The 24,082-nt window shown below is 44.0% G+C and overlaps 1 protein-coding gene across 3 annotated transcripts; it reads right to left on the bottom strand.

Moving 5' to 3' along the window:
• Positions 1 to 1,523: 1,523 nt before the first annotated feature.
• On the bottom strand, positions 1,524 to 22,324 carry ELMOD3 (ELMO domain containing 3). 3 transcript variants are annotated; one of them, XM_048513330.1, is made up of 11 exons: positions 22,215 to 22,324; positions 20,668 to 20,745; positions 19,520 to 19,589; positions 18,845 to 18,910; positions 10,238 to 10,329; positions 9,329 to 9,452; positions 8,079 to 8,201; positions 6,927 to 7,057; positions 6,004 to 6,080; positions 4,708 to 4,835; positions 1,524 to 2,796 (listed from the first exon to the last, which is right to left on the bottom strand). In XM_048513330.1, the coding sequence occupies exons 1-11, from the start codon at positions 22,227 to 22,229 to the stop codon at positions 2,585 to 2,587; spliced, it is 1,116 nt and encodes a 371-aa protein (XP_048369287.1). In that variant the 5' UTR covers positions 22,230 to 22,324; the 3' UTR covers positions 1,524 to 2,584. The 3 variants fall into 3 exon arrangements, with proteins under 3 accessions (XP_048369287.1, XP_048369289.1, XP_048369288.1); XM_048513332.1 differs by having other exon boundaries at positions 22,141 to 22,231; XM_048513331.1 differs by having other exon boundaries at positions 22,083 to 22,218.
• Between the last annotated feature and the right edge of the window lie 1,758 nt (positions 22,325 to 24,082).

Here is a 24,082-nt window from a genome sequence, read left to right as displayed (position 1 = left end):
CTCCCCCTTCTATGGCTTAATCAGTGACAGACTTTTCTTGGAAAGGGTACCACTACCCTTAAAAAGGCCCATGATCGGGCTTCATATTTTTCCTGCTGCTGCTGCTTGTTATTCCTTACTATCAGCCGTTTTCCTTTTCAAGGCTATTTCCTGCTAGTAGGAGGAGGAGGAAGAGGAGGAGGAGTTTGGATTTATACCCCACCTATCTCTCCTGTGACTCAATGTGGCTTACAAACTCCTTTCCCTTCCTCTCCCCACAACAGACACCTTGTGAGGTAGGAGGGGCTGAGAGTTCCGAAGAACTGTGACTAGCCCAAGGTCATCCAGCAGGAATGGAGGAGTGCGGAAACACATCTGGTTTACCAGATAAGCCTCTGCCACTCAGGTGGAGGAATGGGGAATCAAACCCGGTTCTCCAGATTAAAATCCACCAGTTCGTAACCACTATACCACGCTGGCACTATAGAAAGAACTATAATGACTTGATTTTGGAGAATTTGAGTAGTCATGGGTGGCAACAGTACAATCCCAAATAAAGTTATGCTCTTCCACATGAATTGACACTAATGGGTTTAAAAGGTGTAACTCCGTTTAGGATTGCACTGTTAAGCATCATACCCAAGATTGTACTATGGCTAGATTTGTTCAGCTTTGCACCAAGGGTAATCTAGAAGCTTAAGTCCTACAGGTGAGACTTCTGAGGTTTATCAAATGTTAGTTTAAGCTCAACAGTCTCCCAATTTTCCATTAGGGCTCAGTGCCTCACACAGCTCTGCTCAGCTCTTCTGTGACATCAGAGCAGCTAAACAAATGGTACACACTGAGCTATGAGCCATCCCCTGAAGTTCCCTAGAGACAGGGAGATGCCTAGATGGGCTTTCAGTTTGATTGAGCACAATGATCTGGCGGGTGACCTTAACGCTGCCTGAAATCACTCCCCAGAACAGCAGCAAATGCACATCACTGTTCAACATTTGTTTAAACTAGTGGCTTAAGCAGCTTGAGAAAAATCTGGGCATAAAAGATTCTGGAATTTCAGTATGCAGCAGTGGTTCAGGACATGAATGTCTGCTGTTCACGCTGGGCAAAATCTCAACACAGCTGCGAATCAACCCTTTCTTTGTCCATCATGTGAGAAAAACCCCTCCATAGACAGAATATTGACTAATTTTAAAAGGAGTGCAGCACAGTAAGGACATGTGTTGCTTTCTCCTCAAAGCGGCTCCTGGGATACCACGCTGCAGCAGAAGCCGAAATGTCCCCGGCTTCTATTCTAAAGCAGAATTAATGTAGCTTCTAAAAGTGAGCAATTCTGTGCCTGTGTTGTGCACATCCTTTTTTTAAAATGCCAAAAGTACCTCGTTGTGTTCATATTTTTGCCTGTGTCTAGATAACTGTTCTTCACTTGTACACAGTTCTATATAATAACCTTCAACACCTGTATTAACACACACACACACACACACAGGTTTATTATGTCTCAGTTTAAAAATGGAAGTTGAATAAAATGGTCAAACAATTTGGAGGGTTGAAGACTGTAACTGGTTTAATAGAAATGCCCTTTATCAGCTAGGGCTACCACTTAACATATACAGCAAGTGCACCATCTGGCAGGTCTCAATGCCTTGAAGTGGAAATAAGTCCCTGGGAACCACACGGCAGCTCCTCAAAAGTCCAACATGTGGCAGCTACAGTTGCACAAAACAACATTTGCCCAACAACTTTAGCCGCACAGGATGGCCCCAGCATATCCACCAGGGTCAGTAATTCAAGGAAGCAGGTTATGTCAGAACACAGGGTCCATCACGTTGCTGGGACCTGCACACCTTCCCCTGTGGTTCCAGCCACCAAATGGCAGATTTTGAGGCAGCTACTGTGCCGTTGCCGGTTGCCTATGACCACCCTTAACAGCGTGTAAGTCGGGCAGGCGCACATACATAGCAGTACTTCTCGAACAAAAATATGTCACCAGGCACACACCAATGGAGAATCTATGCTTTCAAAGGGATGGAATAAAATGATTCAATAACTTGTGTAGTCCCAGATGAAATTCTAGCTGGGGAGGCGGGGGGAAAAACCCCCACGCCCCAGGATTAGCATCTGATCACAGTAGTTCAAAGTTCACTTTAAGCTCATGTTCCAAAATGCAAAGCACAGATTTTTTTGTTTTGTTTTTAAAGCTCCTAACAAACGGATGTCCTGCTCAATGATGGGAACTGGAAGAACATTTTATTTTCAGGGAACAAGAGGATTCTGAATTCAAATTTACACTCCCGCTGCGAAATGTGATGGCTTGGCAACTCAGTGCCGCTGAACTGGGGTGAATGAATCCTGCCTAGATTGGCATTCTAGAATGAGTTTGCTCTTGATCCCAGACTCCACCCCGGGGCTCCCGCTACACCTCGCTTAGCGGCTCCGACCCCCACTGAAGCCCTGCGGTCTACTTGAGCAGCACGTCAAGAACTTCAGCCCTTCAGACTCCTGCGTGCCCTCTTGCAGCAGCCAAGGAAGCCCTTAGGAGACCACACCAACCAGCGCCGTTGATTAATCATGTACAAGGACTTTCGTCTCCTCCCGGACCAGATCAGCTCTCTTGCTCTGTCTCAGCTGGCAGGTCACACACTCCAGTAAAACTGGCCTCTTTGTCGTCATTAACAGAGCTCAGGTTGGGACCGAAAACCTCAGATGAGATGGCATGGGCCTGAAAGCAGTCTTCCAGCACAGCGCTCTGATTCATGTACATCTCCAAGTGTCTGAGCAGCTGCTTAGGGTTCCTTTTGGCAAATGCCTCCAGTTCTGCAAGAAAAGAAATGAGACGTTTTTGTACTGAAGAAGGACAGTGAAGAATTATACCATCGTGTGCCACTATGTGTGCCGCTTCTTCATGTGTCAGACTAGAACTGAGGAGACTCACATTAATGACCCTATTCTGCTATGAAACCCACTGAGAGGTCAGTCATCTTCTCTCAGCCTCAAATACTTCACAAAGTTCTTGTGAGGGTAAAAACAAGACATGTCTTTCTATGGTTCCTGAAGGAAAGGTGTAATAAAAATTATAGAGAAGAAGAAGAAGAGTTTGGATTTATATCCCCCCCTTTCTCTCCTGCAATCTCCTTTCCCTTCCCCCCCCCCCAAACAAATACCCTGTGAGGTGGGTATTCCACAGCTCAAGTGGCAGAGCTCTGCTCACAAGAAGAACAGAGGGAGAATGCCTGAGCACAAAACAAGCTGTGGTCATTCTTCACAGAATCAGAGTTGGAAGGGGCCATACAGGTGGTCTGGTCCAACCACCTGCTCAATGCACAATCAGCCTACAGCATCTCTGACAAGTATTCGTCCAGCCATTGTAGGGAAGCTCACCACCTCTCTAGGCAACCAATTCCACTGCTGAATTACTCACTATACAAACTTTCCCCCCCAATGTACAGCCACTACCTTTCCACCTGTAATTTACAACCAATATTGAAAACCCTACCCTCTGCTGCCAGCAGGAACAGCTCCCTGCCCTCCTCCAAGTGACAGCCTTTCAAATATCTAAAGAGAGCAAACATGGTTCCCCTCAACCCCCTCTATTCCAGACTCAATATTCCAAAATCCTTCAATCTTCCTTCACACAGCTTGGCTGTGGCTTATCTGTAGCTTCTTGCGATGTCGAAAGGCAGCCTTTAGATGCCGTCACTCGTGGGAATTAAATGAATGCCTGAATATTTTCCCTAACCCATCCAAAAGCTGTATTAAATAAATACAAAGGTGCATTTACTTGGTGCAGACTTTAGACAGGTGGGGCGAGGAGAAACATGGTCTTATGGATGCATGTAATGGCATTCACCTTATTTACTGATAGCATATTTCAATAAGCAAAGGTTACAGTGAAGCAGTATTAACAAAATATCTATTGTCAAGAAATGTTTAGAGAGCTCAAAGCAAATCCAGTATCAATATTTTACAGAAACAACGATGAGGTCACAGGGCTTACGAGCGGGCGGTCTGAGAGGGAAAGCATTCATTTGCAACTGAATGCTTTGCTGCAGGGATTCATTACAATTTAGGGATCATGCAAGAAATAGCTTTAAAAAATCACACAGAGCTTTAGACACCTCCAAATACCACCACTGGGCTTGACATAAAATGAGCCTTGCTGGATCAAATGATGGGCACGCTGGGTCCAACATTCTGGATTCCCGACAGCGGCACCCCCGCCCTGAACAGGACGTTTTTGCAGCTGCTTAGAGAACCCACAGCAGACCACAGGTTGGGATGATTAAATGTAGTTTTGTCCTTCTCTGAGGCTGGAGACAAACTAAACGTTTTAAGAGAGTGGAGCATTTACCACAAGCCTCCGAAGCATTGACGAAGTTGGACAATTATCCGGATGCCAACTAGCTCTGTGGTTTATTATTGACCCATGTATCATGGTCTAGGGTTGACTTACGTTCATATGGCTGTATATGAAAGATTCACTGATGTATTCTTATGATACTGCTACGTGGTCTAGAAGCAATTTGGTAAACAAGACAAGACCAGAGAATCTATGGTGAAATACTGACTTTGTATAATGTATTGTCAAAATACTGATGTCATATACTTTGTTATGACATCAAGACTCTGAGTGTTTTTATTACAGTTTTGAAGAGAGACAGCTTTCTGCGATGGAAGTCACTTTCACTTTAACTGTGCTTTGATCTGAACAGGACTGAAGCAACCCACCTTTTAGAACAAAACCAGAGTCGGAAATTGTCTTCTGTTGTGTCTTCCAGATGTTGAAGAGGCGCAAAAATATAGCCACGTACAAATCATTTAGCACCGCAATGACCTGTTGCCTTCGATTACACTCTCTGGAAGGGACAAGCACACAATGTGTATTCCTAGAGCTGCATAAGAAGAGCCCTGCTAGGTGAGATCAGTGGGCCATCCAATCCAACAACTTATTTCACACAGTAGCCAGCCAGTGGCCCCGGAGGGCCTACAAACCAGGTACAGAAACCAAAGGCATTCTTTGATGCTGCCCCCTAGCACTGGCTGCCTCCTAAACACTAATCCTTATCAACATTCAAAGAAAGGAGGCAGGTCAACTCAAGGGGGACCTCCTTCGATAGGTTCATGATGTACATTTGCATGATTCAAAGCAGCACATTCCAGCAAAGTCTAAAGGTCAAGTGTGCCCACCAACTCATGGGGATCCCATGCAGTTCTACCTTTTGGGGGTTTCAAGGCAACAGATGAGCAGAAGTTTGCCATTGTTTTCCTCTACCTAGCAGCCCCAGTTGTCTTTGGTGGTCGCCAGTCAAAGTGCCAATCCTGCTTAGCTTCTGAGTTCTGATAAGATCGGGGTAGTCTTGGCTATTAAAGTGAAGGAACATACAACTTTTGCTGGAAAAATAAAATTCCTCTCACTGGACAGCCACATTATCATGACCTCTGTAAAGTAACTCATTTTCATTTCCCCTAATGTCTAAATACTTTTCAGCTATTCTAGAAACAATCTCCCTTGTAGAGATTCAGCCACAATAGTTAAAAAGTCAATGGAAAATTCAGGCATCTAGAATTTGCCCCATCAATCTTTGAGTAGTGATTTTTAAAAATCTCCTGGAATCATTTAGCAGATCCTGAGATCTGGAAAGTAAAAAGTAAAAGAGACAAGCCATCATAAAGAGCCAGTTTGGTACAGCAGTTAGAGTGTCAGACTAGCGATCAGTGTACAAATTCACTCTCTGCCATGAAATTCACTGAGTAAGCATAAAACAGAGGAAGAGAGAACAATATTGTAAGCTGCTTTAAGGCCCCACTGGGAAGAAAAGCAGTTTATAAGTACTTAGGTAGATGTATAGAATTTATTAGTAATGATAAAGGGACAGCGTGGCAGGAGAGGGAGGGCTCCATGGTCTTCTTCATGATGATAATGTTCAAAGGTCAATGAAAAGCGAAGGCAAGGATGGAGCATTCTTTAACTCAACCCAGAGTGTCCACAGAGGTTTAAGCTGCAAACAGCCACATAATACTCACCTAGAAAGGCGTTCTTCCCTCAGTACCTGGATCACAATACGAGTAATATTGATTGACATCACACAGAAAGGGAAATTCTGAAATAGGACAAGGAGGGAATTAGAAACATGGCCCCCCCCCCCCCCCCCCCGCCCCAACATGAAATATCTACTTAGGCTATCTGTACTCTCCACTTTCTGTCTGTAAATTGTTGTGGATTTGTTTTAATTTCCCTTTATTGTTCTCCTTCCTTTCTTTATATGCATACATTCATCTATAGCAGAGCTAAAAGTTTCCACATCTCCCTTTATAAGCCAGAGGTTTCCACTCGGAACCCAAGTTACTAAAAAAAAAAAAAGTTAAAAAAATTTAGATTTTTTCAAGACTATTAGTAGCCATCAGTACTGGTTGTAGGTATTATTAATGAAACCCTAAGCACAGTTACATCTTTCTAAGCCCATTCACTACAATGGGTTTAGAAGGGTACAATTCTATTTAGCACGGCATAAATCCTTTCCATGAATCTCAAGATTTGCTTTTGCTGATTTTTGTTACAATCCTACTAAACCTGGCCTTCGGTTAAACCATCCAATCTCCTCTGCAGCAGCTTCTCTGCCCCTTTTAATTAACAGATTAAAAAATATACCAAAGAAGAACAAACACAGAGAGATGTATATAGGATGTTAGAAGGTATCTAGCTCTCCTGATTGTTAGTGTTCCCTCTTTTTTTTGATTAAAAAACAGAACCACTATAACAGCCAATGGACACCCTGGCAGAAAGACTGAAAGGAGCTCTTCCTGTGTGGCAGGTAGCACGGGCCACCTCTCCAATCCAATGCTCCTATTGAAAATAAAGACTTGCAACCAACACTGCAACGTTTTCTCTCCCATATGCTTACAACAGCTAATTTGGGGGGAATAAACAGAAAAAAAGAAGAACATGCCTGCATTTCATGATGGGACAGCTTGAAAATCTCCCGCGCCAGAGGTAATATCCGAGAATCCATCACAAAATACAGTGTTTGCATCAGTCCTAGCAATCCAGTCCCACGCAGATCTGTGCCAGGATCCATCCCTTAAGTACAAGACAAACACACATGGACACAAAACTGTCAAGCAAGGCCAAGAAATACTCTTACTCAGGTTGTATTTGTGAATTATTGCATACACACAGCACATCACAGGATTAATTGCTTAGCGCACAATAGGTGGTGCTAAAATTAATGTGGCCTGAGGAAAGCTTAATGCTATCCCTTGTGAGCCCACAATGCAACACATTCTCCCATTATGTAATCCACATTCTACTGCCTCTACATTTTAAAAGCTAGAGGAAAATGATGATCAAGGATGACAGAGTGAAATTTTCTGGGACTGCATTTTGCAGCTCATGTTCACAGGGAGATGAGAATATTTCCCACTCCCTAATGCAGAACGTTTCAATAGTCAGCCAGTAAGAATTTCCATGCAAACTATGCATGATGTGCAATTGTAATCATTTGTGGAACCATTTCTGGAAAAGCAACTGGCAAATATTGATGTTCTAAAATGTAAGTCTGGATGTTTAAGGCAACAGATTGGGAGTTGGGGGGCATACAAGGAATACAAGTTCACACTGTTCTGTAACACATATCATAACTGAAGACATACACGAATTACAGATGTGAACAGCTCACATACCTTGCTGGGGGAGACAGGGAAGAAGTAGTCACATCAGAAATCCAAAACGAAGTAACACTAGACTCGCTCACCTCCTCTGCTGAGGTACATGAACTCTGCACAGCACTTAAATAATCTGCAGCATTTTATCTGCGAATCTGGTTTTTGAGAGCTCAGAACACTGCCAGCCCTCAGGCTACAATGACCCCTTTGCCTACCTACACAAGATGGAAACTCCAGCAGGATCAGGGCAAGCTTTGAAGTTCACCCATACTGGCATTGGGATTACTGCAAGAGAAAAGATCCACCTGGCCCTTCCCATCACCTTCTATTGACTTTCAGCAAGGACACTGAGTTACAATGAGCAAACAGAATGAGCCTCACCGCCACTATGCAAGTGCCCATGGGTTAGTCTCAGTCTCCCACTTATTACTTCATACCTTGAAACCCCAGGTCTTCCCAATGAGATCCATAGCGGGCACAATCAAATCGGGATCCTGTTAATTTCTTGTAGATCGTCTGCAGAATTCTCATGTGCACTTTCTCATTATTATCCAAGCCACCTGAAGGGGGGGGGGGGAGAGAGGGGGGATTAGCTGATCTAGGAAAACGAGGATGAGGAATACAAATTCCTGATAGGTCACTTTGGCCCCTGATATCTCCACTGAGGGATCTCAAGCTGCAGAGAGAGACAGGCAGACTTTTGCCCCACTTCTTGGCAGGCTGCTGCCCATCAACGCACACAGTTCAGAACTATGCGATCCAATGATGCAACATCACACCAACCTGTTTATTTACCATCTCAAACGTACTGTTTTGGAGACATGGCAAAAACAAGAAGCTTATGAGTGACAGTATTTGCAGAGCTCAAAGGGCACAGCAGAAACTGTGTCAGGTTGCTATTTGAGGAAATAAAGTTCACACTGAGCCTTTTATCTGAGTAATTAATAGTTCCTTATTATAAGGAACTGTGTTCCAGACAGGCCACAGACAACATTCTAAATTAACTAGCTAAACCAGGATGGGTGGAGATGCAGGAAAGCATGTTCTTCTCTTATGATTTGCCTTATGTCCATCTCTTATTATTTTTCCCTCTTCCTCTCCTCCCCTTCCTATGTCCTTAATACTGGTGTGAATAGTGGATTTAAGGGGTATGGTTTTAATTTAGCTATTATTCCTTAGCAGAAATTATGGTGTGGAAATACAGTGGATTTTACTGTTTTTAGTGTTATCAACAATGCTGTATGCCACCCTGAGTCCACATGGAGATATATAAAATTAATAATTTTTTTTAAAGGTGGAAACTGTTAGCTGGAAGGAAGGAAACAACAGTCCCTGACAATATAAACATCAAGGGGACAGAATCAGAGTAGCAAAAATGAAAGGATATACAGGTCCTGACCTTTCTATCACTCTTCCTCTCCAGTCTCCCTATGAAGTCTGAGGCTAAGGCCCCTTCCACACATGCAGAACAATGCACTTTCAATCCACTTTCACAATTGTTTGCAAGCGGATTTTGCTATTCTGCACAGCTACTAAGTGCATTGAAAGTGAACTATTCTGCATGTGCAGAAGGGGCCTTAGGCAGTACAGAGTCCTTCACTTTCAACAGCAGTTAGAACAACGGTTGCTGGTTGACAAGAGAAGAATTGGGGAAAGGCTTGCCTCTGTGTTAGGAAGCAATACTCACACTGAGCGATTGCCAGGGCTAAGTCCCTCTCACTTTGCAGCAATTGATAGAGGCGGGGAGGGCCGAAAAGGAAGTGGGCCACGGCCGCCAGCCCTCTTCTTTGCACTGTTGGCTGAATCTTTTTCTGGAAAAAGGAAAATGTATCACAATAAAAAGGCATCAAAAGCCAAGCTCACACAGAACAGGCTGAGGGAAAGAAGAAGAGTTTGGATTTATACCCCCTTTCTCTCCTGCAGGAGACTCAAAGGGGCTTACAATCTCCTTCCCCCCCCCCACAACAAACACCCTGAGGGGTGGGGCTGAGAGAGCTCCAAAGAACTGTGACTAGCCCAAGGTCACCCAGCTGGCATGTGCTGGAGTGCACAAGCTAATCTGGTTCACCAGATAAGTCCCCACAGCTCAAGTGGCAGAGCAGGGAATCAAACCCGGTTCTCCAGATTAGAGTGCACCTGCTCTTAACCACTACACCACAGAGCAATTTCTGTGAGAAGTGAAAGCATCAGGGGCTGGCTTCTGCTACAGCCAGGCTGGGTCACAGGGAAATTATTTGCAATATCATACAACACATGTAGCTGCTTGCCAGTAGAGTTACTGCTTCTACATTAACCAGCATAACAAAGCTCCATGATAACAGAGAGCGCTCTCCCAGGACAGTGACTTGCAGCACGTACCTTTCAATCCTGTATGTTCCTCAGCAAGAAGACCACCACAGATTAATGGGGCAGGGAAGGGAGATTTAAGGTACCAGCTTCACTCAAATAACACCAGCGCTTTATCAAAATGATGTAAGACTACTCAGCTTAGAAAAAAGTTTGCGGACCAAGCAGTTCCTACCAGCAGAGCATTTTGGAAGCCTGAAATATGTAAGCAGCACAACTGTTTAATCAATCCCAGTTGACACGTACATACCCTGCAGTCAGAAAGATCCGCTGTCTGAAAATGCTGCAGTGCTTCATTGAAAGAGATTAAGGGTATGGGACCAGGAGGCTTCTCCAAAATTCCTACAGTTGCAAGAGAAACAGAGGGAGGGAGGGAGTGAAAGGGAGCAGGCACATGAGGCAGTCAGCCCCCCCCCCCATCAAGAAATCCATCCAAAATTTATTTATTTGAAACTTTTATTAGTCACCTTTCTATCTGATACAAACTCAAGGCAGCTCACTTTTATATGTGTTCTTTTATTTATGCTATTTATAGTCCGCCTTTCTCACAGGGGCATCACAAAGTAATTAATAACAAAATACAACCAAAACCAAGAGTTGCAGTCAATAATTTCATTATCCCCGAAGGCAGAAAAGCTAATCAAATGGCATCATGAATAAAACTGCCCTCAGCTGCCTTTTAAAGACTGAGAGCTGGAGGACCAGGCTCCCCTACCTGGAAATCCGTAATCATGAGGCTGCTACTGAAAAGACCCCCTCTGGTGTACCCATCAGACAAAAATTTTTGATCGATGGGACAGTCAAGAGGGTAACTCTCCCTGTGATCTTAAAATAATAACATTTTATGCAACTTATCGGGACCTGCACTGTTGAACCTGTCCATAAATGTATCTTTAGTCAGGAATGAGCAAGGAGGTGGCACAGTACAGACACAAGTTGACACCAAATTATTCAAATCAATAAAATTCAAGCAAGCCACAAAGAACTTTGGAAAGATCTGGGCAAGTGGAAAATAAAACGTGATCCAATACAAGTAAGCTCAAAGATACACAAATGGTAATTTAAAAAACCCTAACTGTACATACACTGACCTAGTTTAAACTGGCTCATCTAACCTGGTACAACCTACCCAGGGTAAGGGTTAAGGCAAAGGCTTCCCTTAGTGTTACGTTGAGTTCTAGGGCGCAGTCCGAGAAGAGGGCTATGTTCAGTTTCAGTTTTCGGGGGTTTGCCTTAACCCAGGCCCTTGTTTGAACCCCAACCCTAACTTTTTATTTTTATTTAATCTGTTCAGTCATAAATTGTTCCCAATTTTGGTAACAAAAACCCGAAACCTAAAACTGACTATTGCGCTATGTTTCAACTGTGCCCTGGAACTCAATATAACACTAAGGCAAGCCTGAGCCCCTGCCCTTGCCTTAACCCTAACCCTAACTTATTATTTTTATTTAATTTTGTCAGTCATAAATTGTTCCCAAAATTGTAAGAAAAAATAAATTAAATAAAACAATAGGTTAGGGCAGTGGTTCTCAACGTTCCTAATGCAGCGTCCCTTTAATACAGTTCCTCATGTTGTCATGACCCTCAACCATAAAATTATTTGTGTCTCGGTTCCTAAGACCATCGGAAATATGTGTTTTCTGATGGTCTTAGGCGACCACTGTAAAAGGGTCATTTGACCCCCAAAGGGGTTGTGACCCACAGGTTGGGAACCGCCGACCCAAGAGATCTTGAATGTGTGGGTAGCTCAGAATGATTTTAAACTCATAGTGCAGCATGAGGGAAAATGGCAGCCTATAATCCATAATACAGTCCCTGCAAGGGCCTTCCATAGGAATTCTTGCGTGACATCAATTTCTACCTGCATGACGCATCAGGCAGGTTCGCAATGAGAAAAATAGCAACTGTGGGCAAAGGCTCATGCTTATCAAAGCTTGACAGGGGAGTCTGCTTAAGGGGTAATATTGTGTGGACGGAAAGATTTTTTAAATTCTCACTTGATAAATTCCCAAATTTCCCCCTACTTTCATGGCGGTAGAATTAAGGAGGGGATTTTGATTTCTAAGAGCAAATTTACTGGTGGGGGTCAGACATGCTTCTCATAACCTGGTGGTGGCAGCAGAGGGCAAACCCTATTTGTGAACGAGGATGAGTGAGATTCAGCTGCAGCGTTGAACTCACTGTGGTCGCGAAGGGTTGTGTACTTGGCAAAGACACCAATATGACAGATTTTGCAGCTGCCCGAATTAGTTCCTTGTGCATACGGGATGACTGAAGACTACAAAGCTCAATAGGAACAGCTGTGTTACACTCAGTGGTAGCGAACTCCAGAAGCTTTGACACAGACCTTCTGTGACTTCTGTAATTGAAGGTGTCAATGCCACTAACAAAGATGAAGTCAATCTGCCGAACTTCACCGATGTGAGTGTAATACTGTCACAAACTTTCAGAACGTATCTTCAAATCTGTTGAGATGTCTGTCTTTAATGTGGCAAACTGCAGACATTCAATCAAGAATACATGTAGGAAATGGAGGTGTCCTTGTGAATCTAGCATCCACGATCTCTCATTTTTTTCCAGCCAAATGCATTCTGTTGCAAAGTCATCAATTGTCTGGTCAACTTCTGATTGGCAACAGGTTGAGTTTGAGAATTTCTGCAAGTGATTCTCTGCTTGCTGTTACAGCATCAGTTATTTTGTTAGGCTTTAAGGTGCTACTGGACTCTCTACTGCCATAGAAGACCAACATGGTTACCCACTGGCAGAGGAATCTGTCCTTTTAAGAAGCCTGTTCTTCTGCCCCACTAAATCCACACAAATACCGTGTTTCCCCGAAAATAAGACAGCGTCTTATATTAATTTTTGCTCCCAAAGATGCGCTATTTATTTATTTATTTATTTATTATTTAAACTTTTATACCGCCCCATCCCAAGGGGCTCTGTCATATTTTCAGAGGATGTCTTATTTTTTCTGTGTTCTGTTCGTCAGGCCTGCTTCCAAACAAAAACTTTGCTATGTCTTACTTTCGGGGGATGCCTTATATTTAGCACTTCAGCAAAACCTCTACTACATCTTATTTTCAGGGGATGTCTTATATTCGGGGAAACAGGGTAGTACAACTTTGGGGTGACATGGAGGCCTCCTCTTTCCGACCTTGGCTCTATGGGTCTCCTTCCGCACCTGGTCACACAAATAATGTGGATTTTCAAACCACTTTCTACTTCAACTCTGTTTTGGTAAGTTGGATTTTGCTATTTCCGCACAGCTACAGGCTGAAGTGAGCAATTTGAAAAGCAGTTTGAAAGTGCATTATTCTGCATGTGCGGGATGAGCCTATGTTTGAAGGAATACTTTCACCAAAGCAAAGAACAAAACACATTCACACAGACAGCCACCTCACAGCTTCAACAGTCAACTGCTGAACAACGTCCTCACAGTTCTACCAGTGAACCATATAAAGATGAGCGGTTAGCTCCCACTCAACACCATAGATAGCAGGACTCCATGTGGATTCCTCCTGAAGGCCACAACACTACTGTGGACCTCTACATACAATGGTTCCCCCACTAGGCCCAAGCCGACATAATCAACACAAATCACCACATAAGACCCAGTCTCAGCCGTACAGAGAAGAATGCCTGAAGAACAATCCAAATATTATAATAAAACAAGAAGACAATGGAGGAGTCATTGTCATAAAGGTGCAAAGCAAAACATACACAAGAATCTGAGTGACAGCTCTCAAGTGCCAGTTTCTATAGGCTGCTATCCACACAGGAGTGTCAGTGGGAACTCAATAAAATCATGGAGAAAGTACCTAAAAATATACAGGAAAAAATTTATACAGAAAAACTCCAAGAACCTTGACCGGGCAAGGATATATACACCTGGCAACCCTGGATGTCCTACTATCTTAAGCATAGGCACCATCACTGTGGGAATATCAGGATATGTGGACTTCATCCTGAAACAATATGGAATTAATACCCTCAGCTATGTCCATGATACCTAAGGAAACTGCAGTCTATTAGTCACCTCCTACCGGTAGAAGCAGAATTCTCGCCACCACTGAACTCAGTGGGCGTAGACTGGAGTAACTCTGCACATAGCTGCGCTGCCAGTTTTGAATCCCTGCTGTACCATGGAAGCACGCCAGATGCCTTTGGGTCAGTCCCACACTCTCAGGCTAATGCATTTTACAGGCCTATTGTAAGGTCAAAATGTGGGAATGATATAAGCCACTTTGAGAAAGGGGAGTAAGCCACTGGGGAGAAAGGCAGAGTATAAGCGAAGCAAATAATAAATAGATGCATCTTTTATCTATCTAGCAAAATCCTAACACACAACCATCGCCCACATATATTTGATGTTGACACCATTTATTTCACGCTCAGGAAGAAGATGATTTGGGTTTTAAATCCCAGTTTTCTCGACCATAACGAGTCTCACAGTGGCTCACAATCACCTTCCTTTCCCATCCCCACAACAGGACAGGTTGCGCTGACAGAGTTCTGAGAGCACCGTGACCGGCTTGAGGTCACCTAACAGGCTTCACGCAGAGGAGTGGGGAATCAAACGTGGTTCTCCAGATTAGAGTCTGCTGCTCTTAACCGCTACATGCTGGCTCTCGAAAAAAATATTGTTAAGTGTAGCTGAGAATGAGTTAACACAGTAGAGCAGTGGTGGCGAACCTTTGGCACTCCAGATGTTATGGACTACAATTCCCATCAGCCCCTGCCAGCATGGCCAATTGGCAGGGGCTGATAGGAATTGTAGTCCATAACATCTGGAGTGCCAAAGGTTCGCCACCACGGCAGTAGAGGTTTCTACAACATAAGGCCCACAGTCTGATTGTCTGCCCCTCTCAGAGTATTGGCAGTCCTGCAGAGGGGTGGGGATTGTAACTACATATTGTTTGCGACATGTCTTTCGGGCTCTTTTTTGGGGCTCTTGAAATTTCAAGCTTCTCGGCACCCTCAAACAGGGGTGCCATTTTATTTATTTGATTAAAAACATTTATGCGGTCTTTCCCACTTACAAAACTCAAGATGGGTGACAATATAAATAAAATATTATTTAAAAAACACAATAAAAACAACAACTATGAAAGTCATGAAAATCCAACGAGGACTGCCAATAATAAAAGCCAAATCAATCAAAATGCAGTCCTAAATGATATGGTCTTCAGCTGTACTTGCAGCTGATGCTCTTGCTCAGCACTTTATGGGAGCACAGGAAGAAACCTGGCACTGTTTCACGTCCGGCAGTTATGAAACCGACAGCAAGGAGAAAGAATACATGCACGGCTTCTTGGCCTGTTCTCACACACGCCCTTTGCCCAATGAGCCAAGGCAGCAGGAACAGTGGCAGCAGGCAGAGGGAAGCATGTAATTTGTACAGCACAGGACAGTCTGGCTGTCTTTACTACCCACTGATTGCTGACTGGAGGCAGAGTCCGGGAGCCAAATTAGATGTCATCTCTGACACGAGTTGGGACTCGCCCAGCTCCGACCCTATTCTTTATAAAGACAGACATGATACTGAGGAACTAATGTTCCTAAGGACATTGGAGTTTTGGTCAGTCTGGCTTGGCGGCTTGAGGGCTTTCTGAGGGCTATTCAAGAGGGATTTTTGAACTGGTTATTAGGACTATACACTATGCTCAGAAAATTGCATTGGTAAGGGGAAAGAGGTGTGGCCTCTACTACAATACTGCTTCTTACCACAGTAAGTAAGTTCCGGATTGTAGGTAGTTTCTATACTGCATGTTTAAAAGCTCATTCTTGTTTCAGATTCCTGTTTGACATCAGATTTCTGTAGTCCAAACCCTATTGCAGTGTTAACTGGATGCCTCATGCTGTTGACTGTACTTGATTTATACAGCGTAGGCTAGTGGTTAAGAGTGGTGGATTCTAATCTGGAGAACCAGGTATGATTCCGAAGGAGATTCAGTCTTTCTTCTTCCTCTTGCATTCCTGACTCAAAAGAGCTGTGGGGAACATCTTTCAGTCTGTGGGGCAACGGGGGAGGGGGGGTCTCCCCCGTGACTATTTCAGCTGATGCATATTTGTTTTGTTGTACTAGTCGTTGATTGTAAATAAAGAACTGACTGACTGACTGACTGACTGACTGACTGACTGACTGACTGACTGACTGACTGACTGACTGACTGACTGACTGACTGACTGACTGACTGACTGACTGACTATTTCAGCTTCAGAAAACAGTGCAGGCAAGGGGCTAAAGTTTCTCCTCCCCTTGTGACACCATCCCAATAGGAATTGGACTCTGGTGTACTAGGGAACATTTCCTTCCCCAATGCCATGTCTGTCTTGAACAAAGAACAGTTGGGACTGAGGAAGCCCTGATCCAATTTGTATCAGAGATAATGTCTAGTTTGGCCCTAAGCGGGGAGGACTGGAAAGTACCAACTTCAGTAGGAAAACTTTAAATGCCATTTGTGCGTGAGAGGATGTGAATCTCTGACCAAAGAAACAATTCCTTTTGCCCTCCTCAAAGATGTCTTTTCCTGTCATGGGGAACCAATTGCATATTAAATAAGGTAGTTTCTCTCTCAAGCATGTCCCTAGCAAAAAAAAAAAAGGGGGGGGGAAGCAAATAACTCTGACAGAAAATGTTACTTGATCCCAGTTATCAGATAAATTACCAGCAAAAGCTTTCTTCTTTTGCTAGTTAGTTCCATTCACCTAAGGCTACAAATCCTATGCTCATTTACTTGGTAGTATTCCCCAGTGAGGCTTACTTCTGAGTAAACATGCCAAGGATCAACAAGGAGCAAAATATATAATTTAAAGGAAGTGGAAATGGGTTCTGTCACTCACTGCCAAAAAAAATCCACTTGATTCTGCTTGTTAAATATCCAGGTACGACCAAGCAATGCCCCCTGGGTTTCTACTGACCTGTGAAGGATCTTATAATAAGGCCTGAATGGGATTTTAACACTTGACACTTTAAGTTGCAGAATATTATGCTGGCTAACCTGTCCACTTAGTCCAACTGCAGCTGCAATCCTAAAGATACTTCCTCACAAATTCCAGTCAGATACTACAGCTCTGTTAAATCAGAATCAAGCTCTGAAATTCTGGCAGTCATACCAAATATTTAGTGTTGCCAACAGGCTTGGAGAAAAACATACCATGTCTTTAACAGAGGCATAAAGTTTCAACTATTTTTCACCAGGCCAGTTGGCAACCACACTTGCAACTCACCCCCTTCAGTCATCATCATACAGTATCATGAGATAGCCCACTATGCAGACACTACAAATCCCATGTTGCAGTACATCTTAATAACAAATAAACATATGGATGGACCAAACTGCAAGTATTGAAATAGAATCACCAAATGAAATATACTGGGCTAATTCATATTTACCATCTTATTGGTACTGACATATATTTCTGGAGGAAATTCTCCCAGTGCTAAACAATTATAGAGTTGGAAGAGACGACAAGGGCCACCAAGTCCAACCCCCTGCCATGCAGGAATACACAATCAAAGAACCCTTCACTGATGGCCATCCAGCCTCTGTTTAAAAACCTCCAAGTCAGTATATTCCAATGTCAAACAGCCCTTACTGTCATGAAGCTCTTCGCAATGTTTAGGTGGAATCTCTTTTCCTGTACTCTAAATCCATTACTCCTTGTCCTAGTCTCTGGAGGAGCAGAAAACAAGCTTGCTCCCTCTTCAACATGATATCCCTTCAGATATTTAAACATGGCTATCATGTCACCCCTTAATTTTCTCTTCTCCAAACTAAACTTACCTAGCTCCCTAAGCCACTCCTCACAGAACATGGAATCTTGACATTTTATCATTTTGGCCAACCTCCTCTGAACCTGTTCCAGTCAATATCCTTCTTGACTGTCAATATCCTTCTTGAATTGTGGTGCCCAGAACTGGACACATTATTTCAGGTGAGGTCTGACCAATGCAGAACAGTGGTACTATTACATCCCTCGATCAAGACACTATCCTCTTATTGATACAGACCAGAATTGTATTGGCTTTCTTGACTGCCACATCACACTGCTGACTCATATTCAATTTGTGCTCTGCTAAGACTCCCAGATCCCTTTCACATGTACTGTTGTCAAGCCAGGTGTCACCCATTCTATATATGTGCATTTCATTTTTCCTGCCTAAGTGGAGTAGCTGACATTTTTTCCTGTTGAAATTCATTTTGTTAGTTTTGGCCCAGGTCTCTAATCTATCCAGGTCATTTCGAATTCTGATCCTGCCCTCTGGAGGATCCTGCCCTCTGGAGGTAGTCCTCCTAATCTGGTGTCATCTGCAAATGTGATTAGCATGCCCTCTGTTGATAAAAAAATATTGAATAGTACTGGGGCCAGGACAGAACCCTGCAGCACCTCACTAGTCACTTCTCTCCAGGATGAAGATGAGCCATTGGGTTTGGTCAGTCAACCAACTACCAACCTATCTAATTGTAGCTTTGTCAATGTGCAATTTGTATAAATTATTCAAGAGGCTCGAAACTGCTCACATATGAAAGCTAATACAGGGAAGTAATTAGAATCCCAAACTAAGACCAGGGTTCAGATCTCCTCTGAGTTATAACGCTTACCAGGCAACCTAGTCACTCTCCCTCATCCTATCCTACCTTGTAAGGTTGTGAGAGGAAGAACATGATAGAAATGGGGTGAGACAGTATTTTAAACTAGGAATCCCTGGACTGCACCATTTCCACATTTTTTCAACTTCTATGACATTGTTCCCCTCTGTGGTGACGCTCCTGACTCCCTCTTTCTGTCACCCAGAAGCACTTATTTCAATGCTGAACTGGTCTCCACTTCAAAGGAGATACTAGGACCGTACCTCCTGGATGGACGTTTTCCACAGCCTCCCATTCTTCTCGGGCTCGCCGTACCTCTTCAGTAATATCTAGCGATAAACAGAGAGAGGGAGATCAAATTCCACTGAACTAAACTTCAGAATCATTTTCATAACTGAAGTTTTAAGATCTGAGACTTCTCTTTTTAAAAAGGGGGGGGGGGGAGAAATCTCATTTTACATACAACCAGCTCCATGTAATTTGCACATATTTCACAACAGCTTCCAGAGCCTTCAAGAACTCTAACATGGATCAACAAGGTGTACTTTTAACTCAATGTACTTATTTGAGATTCAGATTGAAGGTATTATTGATAACAAAAGTGTCAAGCTCAATGCTACAAGGCTTAGAAGCTTGCCTAATCTATGTTAGTTGGGTTTTTTAAAGCTCCACTTAAGCGTCTCCTACCTTGAAAACCCCATAGGCTCACTGCAAGTTGGCTGCAACTTGACTGCACTTTACACCACCATCATATCGAAATAGCCCCAAGGCACAGCCCACCAATGCCACCCTTCTTCGCATTTCTGCACGATTTCTGCAGAATGCTCAAGATGGAAACCGCCATAAAATCAGTCCAACCACCATGCAGCTAGAACACCCCCATCACCGGCCAAGCAACAAAACTCAAGGAAGAGCAATTCAGTGAGCTGAACACTTACCTACTTCTCTGCATCCATTGGCAGCTGCAGATAGAGACTGTAGAAGCCCATTCTGCTTCAAGGCAGAAATCTAAAACAAAAGAGGGGTGGGGAGAGTCAGAATACAACACAACCCATGAAAATGGCAGCAGTGTTTTTGCAAAGGAATTTCTGATACTGATGCTCCATATAGTCCAGAATGGACATCTCATTCATCATTGGGGGTCTTCTCTCATGTGCTTCCACCATAGGAAAAGGTGTAGGTAAGGGAGGTTCTTGCAAGCAAGAGCTCTTCGCTCTGGAGTACTCTCCTAAGAGTAGCTTGCACGGCACAGTCCCTGTTCACCCCTGCTGGCTGCTGAAGGTGCCCCTGTTTCAAAGAGCCTTCAGTTTATAAGTTGGGCAGACCAATATTACTGGGGGGGTGGTTCTATGGGTTGTTGGAGTCGATGTGGAGCCACACAAGCAAATTTGCCCTCCCGAGAGCAAACTAGGAGGCGGGTGGGCACCATGGACCATGATGGTGTCAGACCTGGAAGACAGCCTGGACCCCAGAGGTGTGTCAATATCCAGGTGGATGCCAGTGCAGTTGGGGATGTTCCCAGGGGTTGAGCTGATTTTAGTGAGCTTCCACCTGCCTTTGGAGCCGGGAATGCCCCGGCATAGTTGGCTATGGAGGACTTGCAGGTGGCCAGGGAGTTTTTGGCATTCACTGCCTCCCTGCGCCACCTGCAAGCCCATTGGCCACTAAGTTAATTATGTGTTCAGCCAGTTTGAGCTGAGAGCCATATTTTAATGTTCTAAGCTTGTTGTAATCCGCCCAGAGCCCTTTGGGGATTGGGCAGGATATAAATCCAATAAATAAAAAAATAATAAGTCAGTAAGTGGTCTTAGGCAAGACAGGTCTCTCAGCTGCAGAGACCCACCTGCAACACAAGGACAGCAATACTTACTTACAGGGCTACAACAGGGAATCTTGAAATGATACACAAAGACTTGAGGAATACTGTATAAAACATCAGAAACATTAAAGTGTGGCTGAACAGAAATGGCCACAGTAAAGTTGGTTGGCACAGTATCTCCCCACCACAGCTGCTGCACGTTTTGAGCGCAACAGGTGTTCATTGCACAGGACAGAGAGGTTAGCAGTTAGTAAGTAGAATACGCACAGGTACAGATTTGAAGGATGGAAAAGAAACGCCTTGCTCTTCAAACTGGCGGTTGTCCATGCTGCACCTGTTCATACCCTAATGGGAACAATGAGATCATGGTCACCAGGGAACAAATGATCACCTCCCAAAGGCAGCCAGGTTTCTATGGAGGAGCCAAGAACACAGTCAAACGGCATGCTCAGTTGCCTACCATAAAGGAAACCAGTGCTCCAGAAATGCCCATGTTAGACTTAAGTCTAACCTGTGCAGATTTCAGTCACTATGTGAGAACAATCTGACACACAAATCCATCCATTGTGATTGACCTGCATAACATGGCAGACTTAAGCCTTGCAAACTGAAATATACCAGCAATTAACAAATGCAGCTTAAAAAACAGGGGCCATTTGTTCAATATTGCATTAATGCAAAAAGTGCATGGACTTCAGCAATCTGTTTTCAGCAACACCTTGCCAGGTATCTGTGGGAGTTTACAATCTAAAAGGAACTACTACTGGAAGATCTGCAATCCCCTCTGCTCCTAGCCTAAGGACACCAACTTGTTGGCTGTCCAGACATTTGTGCTTTGAGCAGCTGCATACCTGGCAATAATCAGGAAGTGCCAGGTTGTAATCTACAGGCCTGCCAGGTTGCAATCACAACATGCCTTAAAAGTCCCTTTTGAAGAAGGAGAAGAGCAGCTGCAGCATCCCTCACCTGGTCCTCCTTCAACACTGTTTTCTGCCTCCTTCTCCTGCCTGCTGTAAGAAGATGAACTGCACAGTAGGCACGGAAATGGAGGATGGACAAATAACCGGAGAGGAAAAGCTACTATCACTCCCCTGCCAATCGGGCCATTTAAAGGCACACTTTATCCAGGCTGTGCTCTGGCAACCCATGGCAAACCCTTTCCCACATCTTGAATCACCATATTAGAAAAAAGCATCAGGTGTTTCTCCTGCAGCTTTCTACCCATTACGCAGCCCTGGAAGGAGCCATCCTAGAAAGGCCAAACACCCTCAGTGTAACCTACCTCACAAGGTTGTTGTGAGAATTAAATGGAGGAAAGAAAAAGGGTGTATGCTGGTTTGGATCCCCATGGGGATAACCAATATACATAAAAAGTTGGCCATCTCTCAGCACAGCAGGCAACTTTGGAAGAAGCCCTGTTTAAGGGAGGTTGACCTGCAATTAGCAGGTTTGAATGACCCCGTGCCTGGATTTCTGCACATGATCCTACCCCACCTAAAAGGGCAGGAGCAGGCCACTGAGCCATCCGACACGGAGGCCAATGTGAATGTGACAACATGGCACCCAGACCAATAAAATCCCCCACCCTGCACACCCCCTTCCCTGCTAGGCGTCCACTGCACAAATGCCAATTGCACGGACTTCCCCATCTTAAACCCCATACACGCCCCCTCCTACTCTACCTTGCAACGCAGCTAAATACACGTGTGCACGCATTCACACATGTCAGATACGCGTCACCTGCCACCTTCGCGCCAGTCGGCCGCCTCGCCTTCCCACCTCCCCTGGCTGCTTCTCCCATCCTAACAACGCACCCACGGAGGCGCCATTCCAGACCAGCCGAGCCGAACAACGGAATTTTCTCCCTCTCAGTTTTTCCTCCAATCTCGGCTCTAGGGCTAGCCACCCCCACACCTCACAGGCTTTAAGGGCGCATGCGCGTCGCTTTGCACGCTGGGACTTGAAGTCCCAGGGCCTAGCCTCTGGGTCAAGCGTTTATTGCTTAGTGCCTGCGTTTCAGAGGGCGATGCTCGTTGGTGTTGCCCCTGGCAAAATGGCACCATCCAAGGCGGGATTTCTCCACAGTGTGGAATACAAGACATGCCCCATCGTCATTGTAGGGGAATACATGAACCAGCAAAACGGGGATTAAGTGAAATGTTGGTTGTAACATTTATTATAGCAACTGTGCCTCTGAACATGTGCAGACTGTTGTCCCATCATTGCACAGCGGATATAAATCTGGGGTTTAGTACTGCAGAGGAGTAGTTATGGTAGTCTTTTGCAGAAAAGGCAAATCAATGACACGATCCTTTGCAGTTACTCCAGTCTCAATCCATTGATGTTTCAGGCAGCATCAGAAATACAAAAATTAAAAAACCCATCTGCCTGAAAAAAAACCCCACTGAATAAAAAGATTTACGTCACACTTTCTGGTTAATTCTGTGTTAAGTCTGTGGCCAGGGATGCGGGTGTTCCCAGGCTGAAATTCCAATGCAAAATGATTAAAATCAGCTCCACCTCTCGAAACACCCCCCAGCCCTCTCCCTGCTGTGCTGGCACGCTGTCCTACACTGGTGTAGCTTCAGAGTGGCGGGGTCCTCTGGATTTGGGCACTGTGGAGCTGAGTGGTGCCCACCCAGCAGCATGTTTGCTTTCTCTGCTGGCGAAGATGGCCCTTACACCAGCGTGGTGGGCAGATATGCCAGCACAGGTCCCTACCACTCCCACAACCCATTTCACCTCCATCTGGATTGAGCTCTTAAACTCATATATGTGTATCTAAAATTCTGTAAGGATTTTTGAAGGTGCATCCTTGGAAATAAGTGTAGGTAGTACCTTCTGCACTACTGCAAAGTTCACCTGAACAATGAGATCATCTGCAATAAAACTTTGGTTATGTACATAACATAAAATATCCTTCATTTAAAGTATCATCCGACCCTTGCTTGCCCAGAAATGAGTCCTATTGCATTCTATGGACTTAATCCCTAGAAAATGTGGTTTGCATTACAGTCTAAGGAATCTGCAGTGCAATCTTAATCAGGTCTATTCAAAATCCTACTCAAGTCCTACTCAGTGGGGTTTGCTTCCAGGAAAGTGTTCTTAGGATTGCATTGTTCTTACGATAGTACATGAATACATCAGCTTGCCAGATTAATTCACTTACGCCTTCTGTAACATTTATTTTGTAATTATTGGAGATCGACACAGACTTCAGAGAATAATCAGAACTGCAGAAAAAACAATTGCTGCTAACCTGCCTTCCATTGAGGACCTGTATACTGCACGGGTCAAAAAAAGGGCTGTGAAAATATTTACTGACCCCTCGCATCCTGGACATAAACTGTTTCAACTCTTACCCTCTAAACGTCGCTACAGAGCACTGCACACCAAGACAACTAGACATAAGAACAGTTTTTTCCCGAATGCCATCACTCTGTTAAACAAATAATTCCCTCGATAATGTTAAACTATTTATTATATACTTATTATATAATTACTGCACTACTTTTTTCATCATTCCTATTACCCATCTCCTCCCACTTATGACTGTATGACTATAGCCTGTGCTGACATTTTATTTTATTTTATTTTATTTTATGATTTTACATTTTATGTTTTCATTACTACTGATTGTTTCCTGATTGCTTACTAGACCTATATGACAATCATTAAGTGC

This window comes from Sphaerodactylus townsendi, linkage group LG12 (genome assembly GCF_021028975.2).
Source record: "Sphaerodactylus townsendi isolate TG3544 linkage group LG12, MPM_Stown_v2.3, whole genome shotgun sequence".
Taxonomy (NCBI): domain Eukaryota; kingdom Metazoa; phylum Chordata; class Lepidosauria; order Squamata; family Sphaerodactylidae; genus Sphaerodactylus; species Sphaerodactylus townsendi.
Note: the sequence above shows the minus strand (reverse complement) of the source record. Positions and strands in the feature narration are given on the sequence as shown.